Source organism: Carassius auratus, chromosome 6 (genome assembly GCF_003368295.1).
Source record: "Carassius auratus strain Wakin chromosome 6, ASM336829v1, whole genome shotgun sequence".
NCBI lineage: Eukaryota > Metazoa > Chordata > Actinopteri > Cypriniformes > Cyprinidae > Carassius > Carassius auratus.
The window spans coordinates 27,584,903-27,610,366 of NC_039248.1; the positions used below are offsets into that span (position 1 = coordinate 27,584,903).

The 25,464-nt window shown below is 35.5% G+C and overlaps 2 protein-coding genes across 2 annotated transcripts; one reads left to right on the top strand and one right to left on the bottom strand.

Moving 5' to 3' along the window:
• Nucleotides 1–17,462, top strand: LOC113105117 (tetraspanin-2-like). Its single transcript, XM_026266245.1, has 8 exons — nucleotides 1–228; nucleotides 5,140–5,242; nucleotides 11,094–11,191; nucleotides 11,649–11,723; nucleotides 11,823–11,906; nucleotides 11,986–12,033; nucleotides 15,799–15,882; nucleotides 16,046–17,462. The coding sequence occupies exons 1-8, from the start codon at nucleotides 160–162 to the stop codon at nucleotides 16,109–16,111; spliced, it is 627 nt and encodes a 208-aa protein (XP_026122030.1). The 5' UTR covers nucleotides 1–159; the 3' UTR covers nucleotides 16,112–17,462.
• A 13-nt stretch (nucleotides 17,463–17,475) lies between these two features.
• Nucleotides 17,476–24,079, bottom strand: LOC113105116 (mitochondrial glutamate carrier 1-like). The gene is made up of 10 exons (XM_026266244.1): nucleotides 23,950–24,079; nucleotides 22,642–22,755; nucleotides 22,260–22,385; nucleotides 21,818–21,873; nucleotides 19,740–19,830; nucleotides 19,536–19,654; nucleotides 19,165–19,357; nucleotides 18,916–19,070; nucleotides 18,737–18,812; nucleotides 17,476–18,621 (listed from the first exon to the last, which is right to left on the bottom strand). The coding sequence occupies exons 2-10, from the start codon at nucleotides 22,656–22,658 to the stop codon at nucleotides 18,462–18,464; spliced, it is 993 nt and encodes a 330-aa protein (XP_026122029.1). The 5' UTR covers nucleotides 22,659–22,755; nucleotides 23,950–24,079; the 3' UTR covers nucleotides 17,476–18,461.
• Nucleotides 24,080–25,464: the final 1,385 nt, after the last annotated feature.

Here is a 25,464-nt window from a genome sequence, read left to right on the forward strand (position 1 = left end):
TCTCTCACACACACACACACACACACACACACAGACGAAGTGCAGCGATAGTGTTGACGGTCTGTGAGTAGATTCTGCTTAAATAATATTCCTGACCTACATATCTTTGCAAACATTTTGGTCCAAACGGCGAGCGCGCGGAACGAAACGGCAGGCAGGATGAGTAAAGTCCAGGGCTGCATGAAATGTGTCAAATACCTGCTGTTCGTCTTCAACTTAATATTCTGGGTGAGTGCTGGTGGTATCTGAGATGATGTCACGCATGCATGCTTTGATTTAGAGTGAAATGCACGAAAGCAAATGTACGTGCATTTGTTGTCACCTGTTTGTCGTGGAGTTGCTCAACATGCGTATGATGCTCTTTCTGTTTTAACGCGAACTTGTGACAGCTCTCTGTGGACTCTGGGATGCAGATGATTTTGTAAAGTACAAGTTGGTGACAGATGTCAGTAGTGTCTCAAATTCAGTGAGCTGCCTACCTGGACAACACGTCTGAGCATCATGGGCACGTGCAGATATGTTGAGCATCGTATGTGCATCAAGCGCCTCAGATGCTCAATATCTACTAGATAGACAGCCACCATTTACCTTTGTTTTAGAGGAAATCTGCATTTTTATTAGTATACTTTCCATTGGTTATGGAAAATGTATTATAGTTGCGTGGATTGGAGACAGTCGCCGGGCACAATTGGAAGTTTAAAATGGAAAAAGATGGAGAAAAAACACCTACAAACAAACACATATACAGTATATATATATATATATATATATATATATATATATATATATATATATATATATGTATGTATGTATGTGTGTGTGTGTGTGTGTGTGTGTGTGTGTGTGTGTGTGTGTGTGTGTGTGTGTGTATATATATATATATATATATATATATATATATATTCTTTCTGCTGTTCTCTTTCTCTCTATAATTTAATGCTGTCAAACGATTAATCGCGATTAATTGAATCCAAAATAAATGTGTTTGTTTACATAATATATGTACGTGTACTGTGTATATTTATTATTTATATCTAAATATACATAATATACATATGTATACATAATAAATATACAGTACACACACATATATTATGTAAACAAAAACTTTTATTTTGGATATATATACACACATACATTATTGGCTTTTTTTTTTCAAAATGCTAGTAAAAAAGTGAAACCTCAATTAATATAAAAACATTATTCATTAGTTTACTCTTGATTGAATGGACTTTAGCGCAGTTTTATTGTGTTCACTAAGGCTGAACTACAGAGCTCTTGCAAACATCCACATCTCTGTAATCAGATGCGTTTTAAACTGCTGCCTTCTCACCTCTGTCAGTTTTTGATGTGTTTATTTTGTTTTTGAGAGGAAAGCGCATAGTATATGTTAACATATATTACGTCGCTAACTTTTGCTGCTTTTGCTCTGAAGCCCTCCCCTGTGTCTTCTTCTCTTGAGTTGCATCTTCTGGAGAGCTTAATTACAGTCTTGCGGTACAGCGCCACACTGGTCAAACTGCGTTATTGCAGGTTCTTACATTAGGTCATATGACATAAAACGACTACTCGACAACAAAAATATTTGTTGACAATTTTTTATTATCGACGTTGTCAATAATTTCGAATAATCGTTTCAGCCATAATATCAACCATGTTCGATATTAACGGGCTGCCTCTGACGTGATATCCGCGGTAGCCAATGAGAGCAACAAGCGCAGAGAACATCCATATTCTTTGTTTTACTTTGTTTTTCACTGTGAAACAGAATGCATGTCAGGAGAGCCAGCTAACAACATTGATTGTCCTCTGTTTGTTTTTCTTCTCAAGTCATGTTTAGGGATGGGTACCGAAACCCGGTATTAAACTGGCCCCGGGGCTACATTATGAAAGACCGTAATATCAGTAAGATCTGGAGGGGAAAAAAAATAATTTACTATGTATTTTTGCTTAATAATGTTATCGTGCACATTTTATCTCAACAAACATTTCTAATTTGCGATCATATTAAGACTTTTGTCTGTGAGATCTGCGCACGCACACATAACAATACGAAAACTCCCGCTTAATAAAAAGAGTGACGATGGCGGAGATAGCAAAACATTCCAAACTGTGGTTATACTTAACTAGAGTTGATGCGGACAACATAAGGGCAAAAAAAGTTTTTTTGCATGTAAGGGTGGAAACACAAGCAATTTGTCAAAGCATCTTTCAAAAGTGCATTATGTGCAGACAGATAAATGCAAAGTTTTCGACTGCCTAGCTAGCTCGTCTCTGGTTGTTGCCACATCTAATGTCACCATTCTGAATCATAGGAAAAACTGTTGCTTGGACCTATTGTTTATTGGCTGTCTGTTCACTAACTTACAGTTAGATACTCTCCCAGTTTGTTTTATTTGGCTCCTAGAGTCCTTTTCTAGTACTCCCCACCAGCTGAGAGTGACAAATGTTTCACAGACTGTCAGTTTGTTGTGATATTTTTTACAAATCTCAGGCAGTGCCAGATACACAGAATTACTCTTATTTACTGAGAAATCATTTGAGATTGGGATGTGATTTCCTTTGGGCAAGTATTAGAAAATTTCTGTAGATCCATATTGTGATTCAAGTGGAAAGCATATGTCTGAAGCTGATTATGTAAGTTTGATAATCATACTTCCACATTAATGTGACAATTTACTAACAGGATTCTTATAGCTTGAGTATGTAATAAGCAAACAACATGCATAATTTAACGTAAGTGTCTTTGAAATTCCTCTGTGGCTTTGTGAATGGTTTTTAAGATTCATGCTGCACACGCTGAATGAGCAAGCCTTCAAAGCTTGTCTTCAGTCAGTAAAGGATCGGCTTTCTGTGGAAAGTTATTGAAAGTGCCACTCTTTTGTGCTGTATTCAGCACTCCTTTATTCACTGAACCACAGTAAATTCTGAAGGGTGCATTGAACTCTGGATAATAGTCTTATCATTTCTTCAAAGACGAGGCCACAGTGGCGGTCACTTTTTTGTCACATGCATGCTAAGCGGAGAGATAACTCATATACTATGATAATAATGTTACAAAATCTCCCGTGAGGTGGAACTAAGGTTGCTTTTTAATATTTTATAGTCTCGGTTTCTTGTAATGCTCACTTTTATCATTTGTTTTATGAAAGTGCAATCCTAGTGCTATAAACATAAATCCACAGTGTCTAAATGAAAGATAACCTATGCTGCTGCTTCTTAAAGTGATCTTCTTATCATGTGACCAGTTGTGATGCCTCATGTTATGAATACACTCAAAGTCTATTATTGAACAATACTTGATGATGACTGTTTTTATCTTTTTCTAGTTTATTTGTTTCTATTTAAAATTTAAAATCTCTTTGTCTTGAATTTTTTTTTTTTACATTTTTATCATAGCTTCATTTCTGTTTTAGTTTACAAAATCACTGTATCAGATAAAGCATAATTTCCTGCATTTATTATTATTATTTTATTAAATTTGAAGCTGATGTGAAATAAGTTCTTTTAAAATCTTTCTCCAGTCTTTAGTCTTGGTTATTTGAATCCATTCAAAAGTCATAGGAACTGTTGAAAGAGCACACGTAACTCCTCCTACTTTTCATCACACTGATTTTTTACCGCGCTAATGGTCACATAAGACTGGCTTAAACTGTTAGTGTAAGATGTAATGTAGGGCAGTGGCGTCAGTCATTGGTCATCTGTAGAGTGTTCTCAGTGTGCTGGACAGCACGGCCTTTGTTTTTGAGAGGGCAGGCAATAAAAGAAGTGGGTCGTTGTCCTGTGCAGTTTTATGTTGTGTCGGGTGGGCATGAGGGGGCAGGGGATGGCATCAGGGCAAGCTTGTCAGACTGGCACAGCCTGTCTGTTGATCATAGAGATGGGCACCACAGTAGACCTACAGTGGCCCTAAAACTATTTAGATGCTCACATTACACTAAAACAACATGCTTGAAGCTAAACCCTTAAAAAACTTTTCTGATTGTCTTTACAATTATCACCTGCTCTATTTAATTCCATTTCCACCAAATAAGAAAAATATGCTTTTTAAATCAGAATTATTACATAAAAAGACAAAACTGAGATACTAAGACATAGTTATGAGATAAAACTCCAAATTCTAATTTAAAAAGTCATTGGATATAAAAGAATTGACATAAAAACACAAAATTATAACAAGATGCAGAATCAACTCTTAAAAAGTCAGTTATGACATTACAAGTAAAAAGTATTAGAAAGTCATAACATAAAAGACATTTTTTAACATTGTGATGCTTTTTTCATTCTAAAAATTTAATGTAAAAATAGATTATAATAAAAGTGTAGTCTTTTTAATGTCATAAATGCGACTTTATCACATAGTTTTAAGTTTTTGTCATAATTTCAACTTATCATAATTATAACTTTGTATTTTTTTATATGTTTACATATTATTAAACGCCATTTCACAAAACAAGACAAGAAATGATGAGATACAAGTCAGTTTTGGTATTAAAAACCAAAATTATGAGACTTTTTATGCTTTTTATTGATTTTGACTTTTAATAGGCTATAAATTTCTATCTCATAATTTTTACATCAAAAGTTAAAACTATGAGATCAAGACAATTATGTCATAAAATTCAGATGTTTCTCTGAATATTATTTTCAGTTTTTGTCATGAATTCAACTTTCTATCGTAAATTGTGAATACACAAATTTAACATTGATTTAACCGAGCTAACATGAAATGTAGTCTTACTGGAAAGGATATATATTTGTAAATGTATGGTTCCCTTTGACTTGATAACTAGGAGGCAAAAGGACTTTAGTTTCTGCTGTCCTTTCAGATGGACAAATGATTGTTTCCAGTATCACAATAAAGCACTTTACCTTACAGAATTACAATCAATGCTCTATTTTAGTCAAGGTTATCTCTAAAGTTACGGTGGTGGGCAAAATACTAAGTATCCTGTTCTCAAAGTCAAACCCAGCATTCATGTGTTTGTACTTAAATAGACCTTTGCAGAATGTGAAACCAGTGACATGGAGTAAACCAGCAAATCTCACACAAACAGTTTTTTCCACTTGTTAACAGTGATCTAATGAAGTGGTGATGTTTCCGTACATGTTTCTGATCTGTTTCACTCTTGTTTGCAGCTGTCGGGGTCACTGGTGTTGGCTGTGGGATTATGGTTGAGGTTCGACCCAGAAACGGCCGACCTCTTAAAAGAAAATGATGCCCCTGAGCACTTCTTCATTGGTGAGTTGGAAAAGAATGTTAAAGCCCATGTCAAATGTTTACATAATAGTTTTTGTAGGTTTCATAAATCTGTATAAACCTAAGCCATAATAAAGTGTCAGGAATGCAGAGTTGCAGGGGTTATTAGGAGAGGAAACGGGCATGTGTATATCTGTGAATGAGAGAAACTGTAAAAAAAAATGTGACCAACATATAAAATCACCAACCAAAGTTTCCTTTCATTTTCTTCATCATTTAGGAACGGGTTTATTTAAAACAGTTTATACCACAATGATAGACTGACATAGAGAAAAAAAGTAATTTTTCTTTTTTATGTGCATTTGTCATTTTTATAATTATAGCTATTTTTTCTATTTTTATTTCAGTGTATGTCCTAGTTATTTTATTTTATTTATTCAGTAATTTTTTTTTTTTTTTTTTTTGTACATAGTTTTAGTTAACAATAACAATTGAAAAACAGAACAAAATACTTTGTAAACTTGTAACCTTTCTACCCTGCCTTCTGGATTTTGCATAAAGCCATCCAAGAGCTCCCAAGGTTGAGGAAAAACTTGTCTTTTTGTGTGTGCAATATATCAGACAGACGTTGAATAATCATTAAATAAATACTTCCACTTTTTCTGTGCTTGAATATGCTAAATTTGCCATTATGCACTACATAATGTGACAGGTGTTGTTATGATCATGCGGCATTTATTTGTTTATAACTATATCATCAATCACAAAGCACAGAAACCGTCATAAGGAAACCCATACATTGCAGTTTCATTCATACAAGCACAACACCAACACACTATTAACAACGCACCGGGCTTCAATGGCAGTTTCAGGCTGAAATTTCCCATCTGCCTCATGAAGCCCTAATGGCCTCTGTAATGGCGTATCTGATATTGGTGTTAGGTGTGATAAATGAGCAGGGATGCTGATAGTTCTTGCTAATGGCTAAAGCTGATTTCTCATAGGAGAGGCTGTTAAACTGGTGGGGTGAATTATAAAAACATTATTTCCCCTTTAGCTCTGGTTTAGTTCAGCATCCTGATGTTTTTTCTGCATGTGATAGCAGTTAGATGATGTTTATTGGCCTCTGGTGACTAGACTGCGGTCCTGAGCTGCGTTTAAGGGCTCATAATGGACAAACTACTACTTTGCAAGTGCTAACCATAATGATTCTGAAACAAAATGCAGTACTGGTTTATTAAGTGTTGACATCATATGCTCGGATACCCAGAAACTGAGCGGTGAGGTTAATCATCACTGCTCAAATCTTAAGCAGAAATGTTTCAATAATTTCTCAGCGACAGAGCAAATATAAAAAAGGAGAAGTGAGAGAAGCTCTGTGGATCTGTTGCTGACACACAAGATAACAAGCATTTCTTGGCAACATGCTTATAAGTGGAACAAACAGTTTTTACCCAGAAACGGAAGATATATCACTTGGCAAACAACTATGTGTTATGAAGCTAATGGAGCAGATGCATAGAGACAAAAACAGGAAGAAAGATTGAGAATTCAACAAAACACAGCAAAGTAATACACTTATATGTGTGTCTGCTTTTTAAATTATACATTTAATTTTTATAACACATTATTATTTACATTTGATGTTTGAATAGTTAACACTGGGATCTTTTATTTCCATATTAAACACTGCTCAACTCAGACTTCTTATTTAACCAAAGACATTTCAGATGTAGATTTGGGTATCATGTGAACAGCAATATACAAATTGCACTTATTTTAGCCACAGAAGTGGTGTTAGAGTGTGATACTTCTATAAACAGATGATTGCGATTAAGTGATTTTTTTTAAAAAGTAGATTAGAATGTTAAAAACTAAGTGTTGCTGGTGCAACAGTTTAATCTGTATTCGTGAAGATTTACTAAATTTATATATGCACGTGTCAGTACTTAAATTTAGATTTATTTTTATTAATGTACTTGAAACCAGTCCCAACAAAATTCATTTGGGTCAAATTCTGTTTAATCAATAAGATACCAATGCATCACAGACATTAAAATATTAATTAAATAAGTGTCATATAGTCAAACAAGTCATATATTTCTAGTGCTAAAGTTAATAGTTTGCGTCTGTGTTTTTTTTTTTTTTTTTTTTTATGTAGCAGCATTGCATCGTATCTGTTGCTATATTGTGCATTTGAGCAACAATGACTGGAACAATCGCTTTTACAATAACAGTGCAGAAGTTAACTTCCAGTAAACATCTTCGCAGATGAGTCAAAGCTTTCCATGTGCTCATCTTTTTGCTTTTCTTGTCTGGGGTCATTGCTAAACAACAAATGCACATATTCCATGCCCTGAAGTCAGGAGCAATTGAATTGCCTGATTCCTGGCATGTTTAAGAGAGATCTCTCTGCCCATTTAGAGATGTTCAGTGTTTGTGTTAGAAGAAGGGCAGGAGGCCCTGTTTATATGAAATGCCAGTGTGTTTTCCATCCATTTGGAAATTAGGAAGTCAAGAGTAGTAAGGGCTTGGTGTTTTTAGCTTGCTGAACTCACAGAGGAGTCGTGTCAAATCTCCTATGTCCTGTCCTCAAAAACAACATTATTTTCTCCCTCGGCGATTAATTATTGTGTGTTGGGATGATTGTCTTCCCTCAGCGTTTTTGCTTTTTGGCAAGTCTTTTGGTCTTCTTGACTCCTTGGGGAATGGAAATGTCATATCTGAATTTATTTAAACCAGTGTTTAATGGTAGAAAAATGTTTGAAAAGCTGTACTGCTGGTTGTTAAACGACTGGGATTGTAGTATATTTATTTAGGCCTTCTGATTTTGCTCTAGTTTATCTTTTTCCATTAATTAGTTTGGCCCTATCTTGTCTAAAGTGGCTCTCAGTTGGCAATGAGGGAAAGCAGTTGCTCGCGAGGGAGATTGCGGCATCCTTAACGACGGTGTCTCGAGTGACTGTGCTAGTGCCATGCGCCTGGGGGGACTGAGTTGTTGCTATGGTGAGTTACTTGGCAAGAAGAGGAGAATGACAACAAGATCAGGAAGATCCTGTAATCATGATTGTCCACAATAGATCTGAACTGTTATGTCTTTAACTACAGCTTTACATTTTCTGAAGAAAATGACTAAAGTGTTGTGCCAGGGCATGACTAGGATGTTTTTAGGTGGTTGTTTGTTGGTTTTCAGGTCTAAAGATATATGACACATTTGGTGGGTCTCTAAAGAAAAGCAACCAGTAACTTCTATAATGTTTTCTTATTATAGTTAAAGGGATAGTTCATCCAAAATGAAAATCTGATGTTTATCTGCTCACTCCCAGGACATCCAAGATGTAGGTCACTTTGTTTCTTCAGTAGAACACAAGCTGAGATTTTTAAGTCAAACTGTTGCAGTCCACGAGTCTTATAATGTAAGTGGATGGGGATCACGGCTAAGACATACAATAAAACTAAACAAAAACATACACAAACAAAACCAAATTAAACCCTGCGTTTCATGACGATACTGGACGATACATAGACTGCAACAGTTTGACTTAGAAATCTCAGTTTGTGTTCTACTGAAGAAACAAAGTCACCTACATCTAGGATGTCCCGGGGGTAAGCAGATAAACATCACATTTTTATTTTTGGGTGAACTATCCCTTTAATTAACATATAACAGCCATTCAGTCTCAAGTGAAAAATGTGTAGCTTAACAATTACCAAGCCCAAAACAAAAATGTATATATTTTTAACTATTAGCCTATACAACAACTTTGCATAACGTATTTTTCGGACTATAAGTCGCATCAGTCCAAAAATACGTCATGATGAGGGAAAAAACATATATAAGTCGCACTGGACTATAAGTCGCATTTATTTAGAACCAAGAACCAAGAGAAAACATTACCGTCTACAGCCGCGAGAGGGCACTCTATGCTGCTTAGTGTAGACTACAGGAGCACTGAGGAGCATCTCTGGCAGCATAGAGCGCCCTCTCGTGGCTGTAGACGGTAATGTTTTCTATTGGTTCATTTCTCTTGGTTCATGACAAATTAATTTTGATAAGTCGCACCTGACTATAAGTCACAGGACCAGCCAAACTATGAAAAAAAGTGCGACTTAAAGTCCGGAAAATACGGTACATACAATGGAATACTAATAATGATGATTACCATGATGATGGATTATTAATACATTATATCTGTGCTGCATTTAGCACAGATATGATTACATTTTTGCATCCTTACTAATAAATAATTAAATTACTATTTTGCAAAACAATTTTTGCATAAAAATAACAATATTTACTTAAATATATAATTATTATTTATATAATTATATTTATGTAAAGTTGTTTTATGATTTAAATTGTCTGCTTTTGACTAAATGATCAGTTATAAAACATAACATGCATTAGCAACAAAAGCAAGAAAATTAAGTAGCAACAACAAACTGGTCTTTTGTTCCTGGGATGTTGTATAGCTGCATAATTCATCATTTCTTAGAGCATCAAGTAGATGTTCACAGTGAATTGAGACTGTTAACAGACTGTGGGATAGAGATGAACAATGAAATGTGTGCTTAACTGGTTTGGGGGGAAAAAATCTCGCCGGTAAATACGATTATAGTCTCAGGGCACTGGTTGAGTTTGAGGAGTCTGAGTGTGTTGTGCACACAAAGACTGTTTGTTTCTGTTGAGCCGAGGCCTTTGACACTCTGCTTGTTGGAGATACGTGAGGAGACACATTTCACACAGTCTCAAACTTCCCTGCATACAAGATGTAAAAACAGAAGAATTGCAGTGCGCTTTTATGCCTTGTGCTTTTGCGTGGGATTGTAGTTTGCATTGCATGGGAAAGTACCACAACATCTGTCAGGAAATGCCCACAGAACCTTTATAAAATTAGAATCAGCTGCTTTCATTCTCAATCATCTAAAAGTACACCTGGGTCCACATTGATAAACCACCATGAAGTGAGAATAATGAGAGAGACTGGTTTTACATCAGTGATCCTAGAACACTGTAAAGTGACAGAGAGAACTAGATTGCACATCGAAGTTTAATAATAAAGCTTTGTCTTTTGCATAATAGTACTCTATATCAGCCATTTTCTCATCCTTTAAGGTAATAAATAAGCTGCTTATTTAAATGTTTTTAAATATATTAAAATCATTAAATATCATTATTGTACATAATTAAAATTAATATTATTACATCAAGTACTCTTTATGACCAATGAATGTAGGACTGTTAAAGTTAAAATTTTAATATTATCAACATTTTTGTGAAGTGAAATTAGGCTGAAATAAAATAAAATATAAATATTAGATGGAAAACCTAAAAAAAATTAGCCTCGGAATCGCTAAAATAAATAACTGTAAATAAATGAAAACTAAAAATCAACTAAATGAACCCTGAAAAGTAATACTTAAAAGCCCAGAAAAAAATGTCAAAAGTACATAACTGAAACTTACTAAAAAATTTATTTTATTTGAAATCTGAAAATCTGAAAAGAAATAATAATGCAATTATTGTTATATTATATAAATAATACTAACGCTGAAATAATTTTGACTCACAAACAATTTTCTCAGCAGTTTTTACGTAATAATAAAATATTTATTTATTTAGATAGATAGTTAGATAGATAGATAGATGCTAATTTGCATCTTAGAGATAAATAGAAATAGAAAATATTATTTTCATTTATTATATCCAGTTTTTAACATCCACATACTCAAATTGTACAGTTGAAAATGAACAGATGATTTCATTACACGGTTCTATTCATGTTCTGCCATCATCTGGTCATACAGTGAACTGCATGCTGGGATTTTTGTGGACTTCAACTTTCAGTAGACCAACTCTAAACATTACACTATACTCCTGGCTTCTCCTCAGCGGTGTACATCCTGATCGGAGCGGGAGGCCTCATGATGTTGGTGGGGTTCTTTGGCTGCTTCGGGGCCGTGAGGGAGTCACAGTGTCTTCTGGGATTGGTGGGTAAGAACCGCGCAACCATCCCCATCTACAGCCTACATGCACACTGAATGTTGAGACTGCTTTAAAGCACCACTTCTGTGATTTCTGCCTTAAGTTTGTTTAAATGAAGATTTATTTATTGATTATTCTTGAATTGTGATTAATTTATGTTCTGGAATCCTTTTAATTTATTATTGGTATTAAATCTAATTTGGTAAAAAAAATGGATCGTGAATCCTATCGCATTGTGAGTTGAGTGAGTTGAGTGAGTTACATCCCTAAAATGGACCCTGTTTACTTTCTTAATACATGTTTCTGGTCTGATTATGCACAGCCCATCAGTTCAAATTATAAAATAAAATAAGTAATAACCCTCCTATTAGAAGTAAAAAACTATATTTATATCCTGTGAAATAATACTGTTTATTTGTAATTAGTATTGACAAACTAAAGTGAAGTTTCTTTGTTGTCTAGTTCTTTGCTTGCCTTCTTGTCATTTTTGGGGCAGAGGTTGCTGCTGGAGTCTTTGGCTTTCTTAATAAAGATAAGGTATGTCACACACTGTATCAGTCATTTTATTGAACATAAAAATGAACATCTGTCATTTAATGATGTGATATGATCAGATACTCTCAAATGTTTTTCTAGATCATTGGCGATGTCCAATACTATTACAATTCTTCTGTGGAAAATGGCAATAGGACTGCCGTTGTAAACATGTATCACAAAGTGGTAAGTCAAGCTTTTGTTTTACAGAGAGTTAGTAAATGGTCTGTGGCTATCTTCTGACATTTCTGTTCTTCTTTCACAGCTTTCATGCTGCGACGCTAAGTCCTCTACCCCTTCTGAACTGTGCAAGGTATGTTTAAATTCACCATCTGTTTTTGAAATATGTATTTGAACACAGATCTGAAGGAATCTCTTGAGTTAGTTGAAGGGAGTCATAATTCAGAGGCTTAAATTTACTTTATGATGCATGATAAAGATGTTATATTTACATTTTATTTACTTAAAAAAGCATATGTTACCCTGTAGATAAAAAAATTTATAACCTTTATTTTACTTTATTATGTGGCACTTATGAATCAGAGCTTTTTAGTGCTTTTTTGTCTCACAGGCAGGGCATGTTTCAGACTGAAGTGATGAGTAGTTCTGACTTAGGCCTTTAGATGGTGGCCATGTTTTTCTGTACGGTGTATAAAGAAGGGAAGGAGGGGTGCGACACAGACCAGTGGACTGTGGCGGTAACAGGGGCTTAGAGAGAGAAATGAAGCAGACAGTGGCAAGACATCCCATGAGTCACTTGATCCGATAAGCCCTTAGGGGCACAAAGGCGACAGTTTTTTTTATTTATAGCAGGCGGGAAGACACATTGATTGGCTGATAAACATGAAACACATTGTGCTTCAGTTGTCAAGTTCATGCTGTCAGTTGATCCCAATCAGTAATGCACATTAGAGAAAAGCAAACTGCAACAGCATGTTTACATAGTGTTTACAGTGGCTAAAGAGCACGGAAATGAAATATTAAAATATATTTTGTGCACTAGAACTATTAGCTGCAGCCCTGTTTTTGTGTAATATAAAATGTTGCAATCTTGTGAAATAATTTTACATTTTACTATTTAAAATATGTGCTTTCTGTTTTAAAATGTAGTTTATTCTTATGATGCAGTCTTTGGTGTCACAGTAATTTCCAGAAATCATTCTACTATACTGGTTTGCTGTTTAAGAAATTTTGAAAACATTTGGTGCTGCTTAATATTTTTATGGAAACCATAAAACATTTTCTTTCAGGATTAGTTGATGAATGGAAAGTTTAAAAGAACAGCATTTATTTGAAACAGAAATATTTTGTGACGATGTAAAGTCTCACTGACTGCTTGCAAAAATGAACTTAAAGACAAGGTTATTTGTTATTTGGTTTGTAGTCAAATTTTCTTTCAATTTAAACTATCATAAAATAAATAGGCACTGCACATACCTGCATAATCTGGTAAGAAACACAGTTGTGCATAACAGTGTTTTGTACATAGTTTGATTACTTTATAGGCAATTACAATTGTTGGTTATAAAACATGCATATCTGCTATTTTATAACTTTGATAGTGGTTCATCCAGTCAGATTTCAGAGCCAGAGCTATTCATTGTATAATCTGTAGAAGAGGGGGGTGCGAGGCCCTGTGCAAAGTTGACGTGCGAGGCCCTCTATAATTTTGTGTGTGTGTGTGTGTGTGTGTGGCTGGGGGTTGCTATAGTAATGAACACAACTTTTACACACATCTGATCGATTGTGATGCAATGCTCACTGCCATACTTGCGCACAATTCACGGTCACACACACACTCTGCTTAATCTACTTCTACTTAATAATAATAATAATAATAATAATAAAGTAATTAAATAAGTAAATAAGTATGCTAAAATGAGTTATATGAAGCGTTCAAATGCAAAAGCCTTTAAGTGCAATCCAACATTTTCTTCTAAAATGATTATTTTATCATTATGTTATTATTTTTTGATTATGTTTATGTTCTGTTATTTTACTTATATGGGAAAGAAAAGAAACTATTCATTGCCATTAAAGTGAAATTACTGAACCTACACATGGGAGCTTGATAAAAATGCTAATTTTAGAAGAAAATTTCAAACGCCACTTCATATGAAGTAGTAATCAATTTACACTATTTGAAAATAATATTTTATTTTAACATGTGCACACTCACTCTTATTTGTATATCTAATAGTCGAAAAATTCAAACATCTGTTGTCACATTTATTTACGATTTATATGAATCATTAGCTTATCGTATATTTTAAATTCAAAATGGAAATTTCAAAATTAAAATTTCATAAAATGTTGAGTGGGCTAGTTTGCATCACTAGATAGTCCATTACAGTCGGTTGCTAAACATTTGTATCGTAAAACAGTTTTCTAATACAGTAGGCTACTGTTTCCATCTTTCCACAAACTCTAGCTGCGTTGTGACAGTTACAGTAAGGCCCTCAATCTTTGTTTTGACTGGCCATCTCGATCATTTTGACATTGATGAGTGCTGTTGGACCACTGAGGCAGACCAGCCTAGAGCCCTGCACAGGCCTCAAATTTAAGCCCTACCCCGAGACGCTCAGGCCCTAGCACAGACTGTGTCTGACAGCTTATCAGAATTACCGGCTCAAGCTCGTCTTTTTTTACCCCTTCTCCCAAAACAGCTAATACTACTCTTTCAGCTATTAAAATAATTACGTTTTGTATGTAATGCCAAAGTGATTATATTTAGTTTAGTTTTTTTTTATTATTAATTTAATTTAGAAAAATGTATGGACCATTTATTTTTTTTGTTCGTGAAATATAAGTTGTTGTTTTTTTAACAACCAAGCAGCCAGCGCCAGACAGTGGTTTGATCAATTTAACCTTCTCAAATCATCATGACTTGCCTAAAATAAAATCTATAGATAAAAAACAGTTCAAGCACTAAACCTATAAATGTGCGCTATATCCAATAGTTTGTGCAGAGAGTGCAACTAAAGAGCGCTCTCCAGGACATGGAGACGGCAGCGCAATTACTTTTTTATTTTTTTTTTAGTGGATAGGCCGTAATTTTTGCTCATAAATGTAAGAGTAATGCATAATTCGTAACTGTAAATGGTCTACTTTTATTTGTGTGCACTCACAATATCAACAAAATGTTGTGCTTTTATAAAATACAGTGCTTAGTGCAAAATGTTTTAAAAATAATCATGATGTGCTTTCTGCTGTCTCTTCTTGAACAGGAGCGCTTCACAAAAATAAACCAAAACTCAGTGAATGCATGCCTCATAGACATGACAAATATATCTATGAAAGCTTTAAATGACTCCTTAATGAAATAATAGAAAAAAAAAAAACTTCCTTTATATTCATAATCCATAAAGATTTTTCAGAAGCGTGTCTAAAGAAGAGGTGGCGAGTCAGAATCGGCAACTTCATCCTTGCGATACCGACTCACAAAACACTATTTATTAGTAAATCATTCAAATATCTCCTTCCTATTTCTCCCTGACTCATTTATGGTAATTACTTTTGCCGGTGCTTTGCGGCAAGCTTAAGCCTATGGCGTGAATTTGAATGCAGAACTCTTTAGCTGCTCTGACGACGCGCTCTCTGCTGCAGGACACTAAGCACTGTTGAACCACTCTTGACAGTCACGGTAACTTGTGTTGTTTCCACCAGCGTGCCAATTTTTGTATGTCTAAAATATAAAAATAAGGAGAAGCCTAAAATAGGCCCAAGTCAGGGTGAAATGCAGGGCTCTAGACCAGCCTAAAAGTTAAACTTTTAAAACTTTTTGTCATCCGAACAAACACTTTTACTGATTCTCAAACAGAATATTAAACTGTCTATCAGCCATTTTTTTTTAGTCTTTCAAAGGACAAAATTGGTGGAAAAGCAGACATAGACATAAATGACATAAATTTCAGGCCAGGAGTGAGGCCCTCTAGAGGTGCGAGGCCCTGTGCGGTCACACCCTTGGCACAGCCCTTGTGACGGTACTGCATGTGGTGTATGTATGCTGTTGTTGTAACATTATCACACTGCACCAGTTTGCCACACTCAACTAATGTTCTTTTGAAATATTTTCAAGGATTGTAAAAAGGCTATAGAAGAATTCTTCATCGAAAAACTCTTCATAATCGGATGTGTGGGCATCGGCATCGCTGGAATTATGGTAAAATTCTATAAATAATAATATAAGTAATATACAAAATGTGTTATAATTATTATTAATGAGACTTGATTTTATATTTTGTAATGCAGTGACCTTCATATGTACGTATGTAGCTTATAATTGTCATATTAAACATTTGAACATTCCCTCTCTGTTTTGGCAGATAATTGGCATGATCTTCAGCATGGTTGTATGCTGCGCCATTCGGAACAGCAGAGAAGTTATTTAGGTTAATCGTAGGTCCCCTCTCATCCAGTTAGACTGTTTCAAAGCCCTCCAACTTTGACTTCATTCGATCATAACATTCAGGCTCGGGAAGCGGGTGGAGGAGTTCCCATGAGGCAGCGAGGGTCTTGTGGTACTGTTTTGTGAACAGTGTTCTGTCTTTGATTGTTTCTGTCTTTTTTGTTACTTGCATTGTTTGATGATGACCTCCACTGCATGGACTTCTACTGTAACAGCATTAACCTTTACATTTATTTTGTCTTTTTTTATTACTGAGTCAGCATCATCACATTGGGGAAACATCAGTGTAAATCTTACTTTTTTCCAACTTGATCTCCTTTAATAGAGAGTATTCAGTTTAGACTTTCACAGTGAACTGGACATTTACTTAAATAAGCTCTCTGCTGCCTCACTGATCAACTACTTTTCAACTTTTTTAATGTTATTTATTGTGTGAACAAGACCAGGTTTTTGTGCTAACAGATGATGGGTCATATGTTTATTGTTTTTTTTTTTTACTATTAATATTTGGTTATTGTAATTTTGCCACATCATTAAGATCCTGAATGAAGCTGAGAAGTGGATCGAGTCAACATGAACTTTTCATAATATTTAAAGTTTTATAATGAAAGGTTTGTCCGTGCATGGTTTTCCCAACGAAACAATTAGCTTTATAATTTTATTAAAACTTAACTTGCCGTCTCTGAAACAACTTTTTGACCCCACATTAATGTGCTAATGTTAACCAAAAAACATCAGTTTAGGCTATTGTCGTAGACCACAAATTTTTAAAAGATATTGCCAGTACTAATTTAATGTTGATTTATAGGAATATAATAACAATTACAGCAATAATAGCAAATAAAAGTTGGAAAAACTTACTGCAGAGATGAAACTTAACTTTCCACATCCATGTTCCAGACAATAAAAACCTTAAAATTGTTTGATTTATGTTGACGTTTTCAAGCATTACACTGGTTTAATTTTTTTTTTCCGTCTCGTTAATGCGTATTACTTTCCTTACTTGGCTGATTTTGGATCTGTAATGTTCAAACCCCAATTTTTAGAAAAACTAGGCAAATATAATTTGCAAAACCACTATTAAAATGGCAAAAACGGGCCTGAAGTAAAACTTCAACCATTTCCTGTTTTTTAACTTTTGGACATCTGTTCAGGAATGTGACCCACTAGTCCTGTGCCTTTATAACAGATAAAGCTGCATCATAAACATGTTTGCAATTACAATATGCATTTTTGTAGTTTTTTTTTTTTACTGTTTCATAGCATCGTGTTGCATGTAAATGGCTTTGAAATAAACTATGGTCACAAGGCATGAGCAACATACATTTAAAACACCACTCACAAATATTTTTTTTAACTCATTTTTGTAATGTTGAATTAGACCATTGCATTAAACAATTTAATACATGTTGCATTGAGGCGTCATTGTAAGAAAATGTTAATACTTTCAAACATCACAGCAATTAAACACAGCCTTTTGCTCAAGGCCAGGTTTATCAAACTTTGTGAACAGTTTGTCTTTCATGTTAATTCAAGGCAAACACATGACCTGAAAATAATGACCTACGCTCTGGGATCAGAAATCCCTGAAAACTAGTTGTAACATGCTGGTCCATGTAACAAAAGAAAAATAAATGCCCATTTTAAATATTGCATGAATACAATATGCATCATATGTTATGCTGTTTTAGGTTGCCACTGCATACTTCATTTTAGACTGCACCTTCTCCAAAATCAGCTCAGAAACTTCAATGGACCATGATGTGCATCTGATGGAATGAAACTGAATGAATGTCAATGACATTCCCTAAAACTATGAACAATTTAGAGTTACAAAGTCTGAAAGCTTCAATAGCATTAAAGTAACCCAATTGTTTAGACACTGAAAACAGTGACAGGAACAAAAATACACAGAAATAAGTGAATTCTGAGCAGGATTAAAAAAAAGAAAAAAAAAAAAGAAAAAGACAAATTGGGCCAAAGGATTATACAAAAAGAGTTGTAGCTAGATGAACAAAAGTCAAGAAAAACAGTGTCATTACAGTGACACCAGTCTCCCTCATTGAGGGGAAACCTTTACATATGCTTCAAGAAAACATAAGCACCTCAAGCGCTCTCCTCCATATCCTTACCAACAAGTGCAAAATGCTGGCCACAGCCCATCAAAAAAGCCCATAAACCAGAGGAAGTGTGGTAAGGCTGGAAAAAACTCAGGAACTTAACCAGAGTAGAAGTTGTCACTCGACAACTCTACCATCTTGATTAACGTTTATCTTCTCTTGTAAAATGTAGTTGGTTGTGTAGCTGCCACAGTCTGAGGTACTGGGGTCTGTTCAGCCAGAGATTAGCTTTAGGGAGGACTGGCTCATGATAAACTCTCCTACGCCAATGAAGTACATGACCTGTACGATACCGAACAGTGGTGCCATAACTATAGCCCTGCAGCCAGCTCCCTTAAGAAAAGCTGATGGCCCTTCTCGCTTCATGATCTTGCTGTAAGAGGAAGAAAAAAAAAAGTGTCACACACTGTAGATGATATACTCACTTTCCAAAAATGCAAATTGGTTAAACCATAACATTAAAACCCATTATAGGACTGATGCATTACCCAAAGCAGTCAATTATGCCACTGTAGCTTTCCTCGTTGGCTCCTTTGCTTAGAGATTGCAGCCTGGTCTTAACCACTGTCAAATAAGATTTAAAATAAAAATGGTGAGCATGTGCATTTTTTTTTTTTTAAAGGTGTAAAAGATAAAAGGGCTGGGGGGGGACCAAAACAATGCTTACCATCACATGGGTTAACGGCAACAGCAGCGGTGGAGCCTGCGACACATCCAGAGATGAATGACCAATAAAATGGTGCAGCCTCATCAGGGGAGGGCTTACCCAGCTTGTTCAAATTTGCAAAGAGAGGGAAGTAGACGATCGAGAAAGGTACATCTCTAAGAAAGCAAAAAAAATAAATGACTTTAATTTATAGTCTCATTACTGTGAATGTTTACATTTAGCGCTACAGTAGATTTTCTGGCACATTACCTCAATAGAGTTGCACCAAGGCCTTTGTAGAGCCCCTGGATGCCTTGAGTGTGCAGTAACTCTCTTGCGATCTGGGTGGCAGATACGGCCCTGAGTGAGGTGTTGGGCACTACGTTGTAGGAGCGACTCAACACTGCATTTGTGGTCGCCAGTCTATTGGGAGGAATGATGCATGGTTTTCTCTGCTGAGCGGCTGTGAAGAAGATTGGAAAGTTGTTACATTTAAATGAATGAGTAACACAACTACACTGTACTCACAATATTGGAAAATAACCCCAACAAACACTGATGCCAAATGACACAACTGACCAATAAAAAAAAAAACTCAACAGGCTAGATTTTGCTACTTTACGCGCAAAAAGGAAACCTACCTAGTCTCCCAGCATCCTGTAGTTGAATTTTCAGCATCTCCATTGGAGTAGTGACAATAACTTGGCACATGCCAGCAGCACATCCAGACAACATCTCTCTAAATACAGTCAGCCCTCTCCTGTAACAAACAATTACATGATTATAAGTGTTTTAAAAGACCTGCATTTGAACAACACTAATAAGTGCAGCAGTAGCTAGCGTACCCATCTCTGGAAAGGTGGCACCGGAAGTAGTCATTGGCAGCCAGTTTGATGGCCTTCTCAGGAGTGACCAGGGTAAGATTGACCGCAGCGCCTAAAGACAAACAAACACAGGGTTAAAGAAAACTACATCACAACTGATCACAGATCAGCAAACATACATTCCCCACCACCATCAAACCAGAGATAAGTCTATACCTTATCAAATTACATTTAAACAGATAAAAATGCTCCTGCTAACAGACTGTAACAATATAAGCATTAAACTTATGAGCTGATGATGGAGGGGGATTTTACATAATGTGAACAAAACCAAAAAAAAAAAATTAAACTAGTATATAAACAGAGAGAGGACAGAAAAACAGGATAGAATATTCAGATAAAATGTAAAACAAAAATGAATGCAGGCACATTCCAGAAAGAGACCGACATTAGGGTTGTGCAGTATCACTGTATATAGTAGTAGAGAAACGTGTCAGCAGGTGATTAACCTGCAAACAACAGAGAAATACAGCCTATTCTCCAAACTTCTACAAACAGCCGCTTATAATGAAGAATGCTTTGTGTAGTTTCGATGTGTTGCACACACTAGCTTTAGTTTTATCAGTAGTCATCTGATGGGAGGTCACAATAGCTCCAAATTTTATTTAGAATGTACTGTATTGAGCCTGGTTTAAAACGAGTTAAATGTTAAATGAAGTGAAATCTGTTTAAGAGAGATGTATGGATTTGTCGTGCATTCCTCAAGTTCACATACTAAAGAAAATCAATTTAAAAGTTAAATTATTAAATAAAAATGTATTTAAATTATTAATTATGTTATGAAATATAAAACATTTTGGGATGAATTGGGTCATACTGCTCAGCCCTAATTGAAACCAGTTATTTTAAGATGCCACTGTCTTTAAAGATAAAAGCATAGCAGTTGTTCACATGATCGAATAAAAAAAAAAAAAAAAGACCTTTAAAAAAGACAAAGAAGATTATGAGCATAAGTGATGATGATGAATATCCAACAAAACTTTCTAGATGTTAACAGAACATGGCAAGATGGGTTAGTACTGAATGAGACAAGAGCAAGGACAGTGAAGAAAGTGGAGGAGGGAAAAAAAAAAAAAAAAAAAAAAAAAACTACAAAGAAACAAGAAGCAAAAGATTAAATATCAAAATTTAACAATTATGTATAAATAAAACAAAAATTGGTGCCTAATTGTAATAGAGCAGAGGGAGTAAGAACCATGATAAATGATTTGCCTCCAGCGTGGCTGCGCCTTATCGGCTAGCCTTCACTATCCCAGCGGGGACCCATGTCTGTAACATGAAAAACACAGATGCAAACAACAGCATTCCTCACAGAAATGGAGACCCGGCACAAAACACCGACTCCAATCTCCTCCAAACCCTTCAATACTTATATTGGCCTACTGAATAACTGAAGCCAAACCACCAAATGTAATAATTACAACATGTTTGATTTGCTTCATTTAAAATTAACCCTCTGATGAATTCTTTATTCAATCTCAGAATGGTAAAGTTTCTTCATACTTCAAACCACCATAAAACCATGACATCCTACTCATGGGTACATTCTTTTATTAAATAATTTGAGATTGATCCATTAACATAAGGTAATTGTTAAATATAATGGGTAAATATTATAGCTACTTATGCAAGATGTGCTGTCAAGAATAAGCATGTAGAATTATGGATGAGGGTTAAATAAAAATAACCCCAAGGTGGTTTGGACAAATGGACTAAGCACAGACCATGCATCAGAGGGTTATGTACTACTCTAGGCTGTCAGTGTGGCCATTTAACAACCCAATTGTACACTGAACAGTAAAAAAAAAAAGCTGAACTAAAAATGTATTCTTTATACATTCAGAAAGTGCTTAATTATTGCCATTTCAGTGCTACAAATAGCAAAAATAAAATGTATTGGTTTGAATTTAGCTACCACCAGCCAAGCTACACTAGTTTATTCTCCAAAGTCATATGGACTGGATTCCTCAAGTCTATTCAAGGTGTACCCATCATGTCATGTAACAGGCTATGCTAATCTAAATAAGAGTGAATCTTACCTCTATACATGCCAAAGTATCCCTCAGATCGCACTGTTTTGATGAGGCAGTCAATCCTAAAGGACAGACAGAGTGGTGTTAACATTTCACAGACTACTTCGGCTTTATCAATTTACCTGTGTTAGCAACAAAAGCCACGTGTGGTATTTTAAGTACGTGTTTACATCAGGTACGTGACATGGTCTGGACTCAATCCTTATAAAGCTTTGCAGTGACCATAGCAGCTGAAACGTCAGGCAGAAACGAATGCCTGACCATGCATCACACATTCCAATAGGATTAACTACCAATCCATGGCTAATCAAATCAAAGTGAGGAAAGATACACAGCCATGAAACAAGCAGGAGTATCTAATAATAGTGTGTGTGAATTAAAATAGAATGTAAACGTCACAGGAATGAAGCACGGAGACGTTTTAAGGAAAGCAGTGGAGAGCCCTTACATGCTCTTGTAGACTTGCTGGCCTGGTCTCTGGTTCTGGAGTCTGGTCTTGGCCAAATCTATGGGAAACACGCAAGTGACCCCAACGATGCCAGCAACGCCACCATTAATCAGTTTGGCAGGGAGGCTAGAGGGGAGGAAGAAAAGTAAAAAATTAATCAACTAGTTAAAAAAATAAATGCATATACAATTAAAGGGGACTTTTGCCAGCTTAATATCAAAAAGACCTTAATTCCAAAGAAGTGTGCAAGTGAAAGAGTATACTTTTTTGAACACTTAACTATTTACAAAAAGTCAAAAGTACAAGGACATTCAACAAAAAAATAAAAATAAAATAAAAATATTAATTTTATTTATTTATTATGACTTATAATATCCTTTACCTGATTTGCTGAGACATTTTGAAGTGAGGAATTCAGGAATGAGATGAAGGTTGAGTTTGATGAGAGCTTCTTGCAGTGATCAGTAAAGGAAGTTCAGACCTTGAGCGCAGAGACCTGGAGTAAAGACAGTGATCATTGTTAACTGACCGATATAAACCGGTCTACACGTACTCTACAACCGGAATAAATAACTTGCCCCTCACTGCCATTAAGCTCTTCCTACGCATCACATGACGTTTTAATTCACCGGCAAAAACACTGAGCCACAAGGTCAAACGAGACTGACTCACTTCCGGCTAGTGTGTAAGACTACGCCTGTACGCATGTGTTCAGCCCATAGACTGTCGTTCATCCACGGGGTTTGACTTCCTGTGTTCTGCGGAGTAGAGATTACTATAAGATTCATTTCCGCGAATCGACTCAGTTTCAAAACGCGGCTAATGCTTCCACGTGGTCTCTGTCATCTTACATATTAAACGCTTTAAAATGTTTCGGTAAAGACATATTTATGCACATTATGTAATTTATTAATAAGGGTGTTTGTTGTTGACTCGGCAACTGCAATGAATGTTTAAGTGAATTCGTGAACGAATCTTTCAAACTGGTTTCGTGGACCAGCTCAACGTGTTCATCAGAGAGTCGACTCAAAAGAAATGATTCATTCACGAGCTTGAAACCTTACTCACGAGCTTATTCGCTTCACAGGAATTTAACAAGATAACTCAAGACCTGACATGTTTCAGTGACTTTCCTCTTACAGACGCCCATTAGTTCAGACTTGCAAACAAACTTAAGTCTCTGCAAGTTATTTCTTCTGTAATTTTACAACCATTTTCACAAATATCGTTCCTAATTCCCAAGATTTGTGGCTGTTGCATTAAAGATGCAGATAATACAGTATTAACGGGAGTTCATAATGCAATTTAAAAAAATTATAAAAAAACATTCTCAAAAGCAACCCTTTAAATACGGTTAAGGAAATTCAGTCAGCATTTTTATAAAACCGGAAATGAATTAACGTTAACTTACTCGATTTCGCCTAACGGTCTAAACTGAAAGTTAGTTACACGGCCAACAATAACTGGTTAACATAAATTAAAATAATTAAAAGAACGTAACATTAACTCCAATCCAGAATATATAACATTTTATGAGTAACGTTAATTCTTTGTTAAGTTAACCGTTTGGGCGGTGAAGAGCTTGTTGCATAACAATTATATTTCTGCTATGTTTCTACTATTTAAATTATATATTAATACTAGAACATAAATCTGCTTTACGCTTTTCAATAAAAAACAAAACACTTACCGCAAATATATTTAACGAGGATCCGTATTCTAGAACCTTCCACGACGAGGAACTTTGAATGAATGTTTGAATGGAAATTTCCTTTCGACTTTAAAATAGAAGGCGGGGTGTTAGTACCGGAAGAACATTTACTTGTCCAATCATTTGCCAGTCAGTTCTAAGGTCCGCTTACGAGTCAAAGCCGAGGGGGCACGGTGTCAAATTACAGCGGAAAGAACGGGTATTTAGTTCTGTGATGTTTCTAGAATAATAGCTCCGTTTGTTCAAAACACAATATGTATGAATAATAAAATGATTTATGGTAATAATTTATATTATTTTTTATAATACATTAAGCATTAGATGACAAAGGTATACCCCCAGAGAATACACAGATATAGTGGGTGTGGTCTTTAGCAGTCACAGGAACTACTACAAGGGCACTTTCACAGACAGTAATTCTTTGATTGCCCTGATTAACATTAGAAAGCTTATGTAGAAATTGTAAACACTGGGAAAAGCCCAACAAGAAAACAAGCTTTTTTCACACTTTCCCCCTGAAACCCTAATATAGTTGTGAGACACAATGTTTACTTGTTTTGTGTAGCCTTACTGTGATATAAAAGATGTAACACACTGACACCGTCTTCCTAGAGCATGATGAAAGTAAATACCTAGAATCTTCTTCTCGGTTAAACTCCAGAAAGATCAGCAATCTACGTGCTAATCTTTGTTTCTCTGGCTGACAGATCTAGTAATAAAGTTCTAAATTTAGTGAATTAAGCAAACAGTTGACTGATATGCTTAAAATAACGGAGAATGAAAGTACATGTGTTCTAATAAAACTATCAGGCCTGCAGCTGGTGTTTATCAGTCAGAGTAACATTCTTTAGCTCATTGACTCATAACACGTGAACTACTGACCAGATTTAAAATAAAGAGGATGATGCTGTAGTCATGCTGTTATTTTATCTTAAAAACTGTTCTTTGACACATTTTTACAGGAACTGACTTGTTGAGACCTGTATGAAAGTTATTTAGGTCATCTTAAAAGACCCGCTTGGAATGTACCTTAAAGACTCAAATTTGAATGCAACACTGATGAACATGTAACAACAGCCCCATTGAAATTCAGCCTTGGGCTTCTCAACCTTTGGTTTATGTTTCAAGTCTAGCCAGTTTTAGCTAGAGGAATGCGACACAAAAATTCCACTGGACCCTGAACACATGGGGAAGGTATGCTTGTCCCACCAACCCTGCAAAAGACTGCTGAGCAGCCAGATTCCACCAGCTTTATTGTTTGATGTATTATTATATCAGGGCATTGGATTATCACAACACAGACTCATGCACTATTGTCAAGAAAGCCTCTGCGCTATTCTCATTTGATTGGCTAGATTGTGACCAAGCTGACAGGAATCCTTGAATAATATGAAGGGGATCACGTTGGAATGGCCGTCTCTGCATGTGAATGAGCATGGTTAAAGAAAAACAAACAAGGAGAAATAATGAAATAGCAACCAAAAGATGGAAAAC

Bases quoted from the DNA above. Each gene is read 5' to 3' on its own strand.
- LOC113105117 (XM_026266245.1), top strand. From the start codon at position 160: ATGAGTAAAGTCCAGGGCTGCATGAAATGTGTCAAATACCTGCTGTTC. The intron at 5,243-11,093 runs GTGAGTTGGAAA...GCTTCTCCTCAG, and splicing joins CCCTGAGCACTTCTTCATTG to CGGTGTACATCCTGATCGGA. The intron at 15,883-16,045 runs GTAAAATTCTAT...CTGTTTTGGCAG, and splicing joins TCGGCATCGCTGGAATTATG to ATAATTGGCATGATCTTCAG.
- LOC113105116 (XM_026266244.1), bottom strand. The intron at 19,831-21,817 runs GTAAGATTCACT...GTTTGTCTTTAG, and splicing joins ATACTTTGGCATGTATAGAG to GCGCTGCGGTCAATCTTACC. The intron at 18,813-18,915 runs GTAAGCATTGTT...CTTATTTGACAG, and splicing joins TGCCGTTAACCCATGTGATG to TGGTTAAGACCAGGCTGCAA.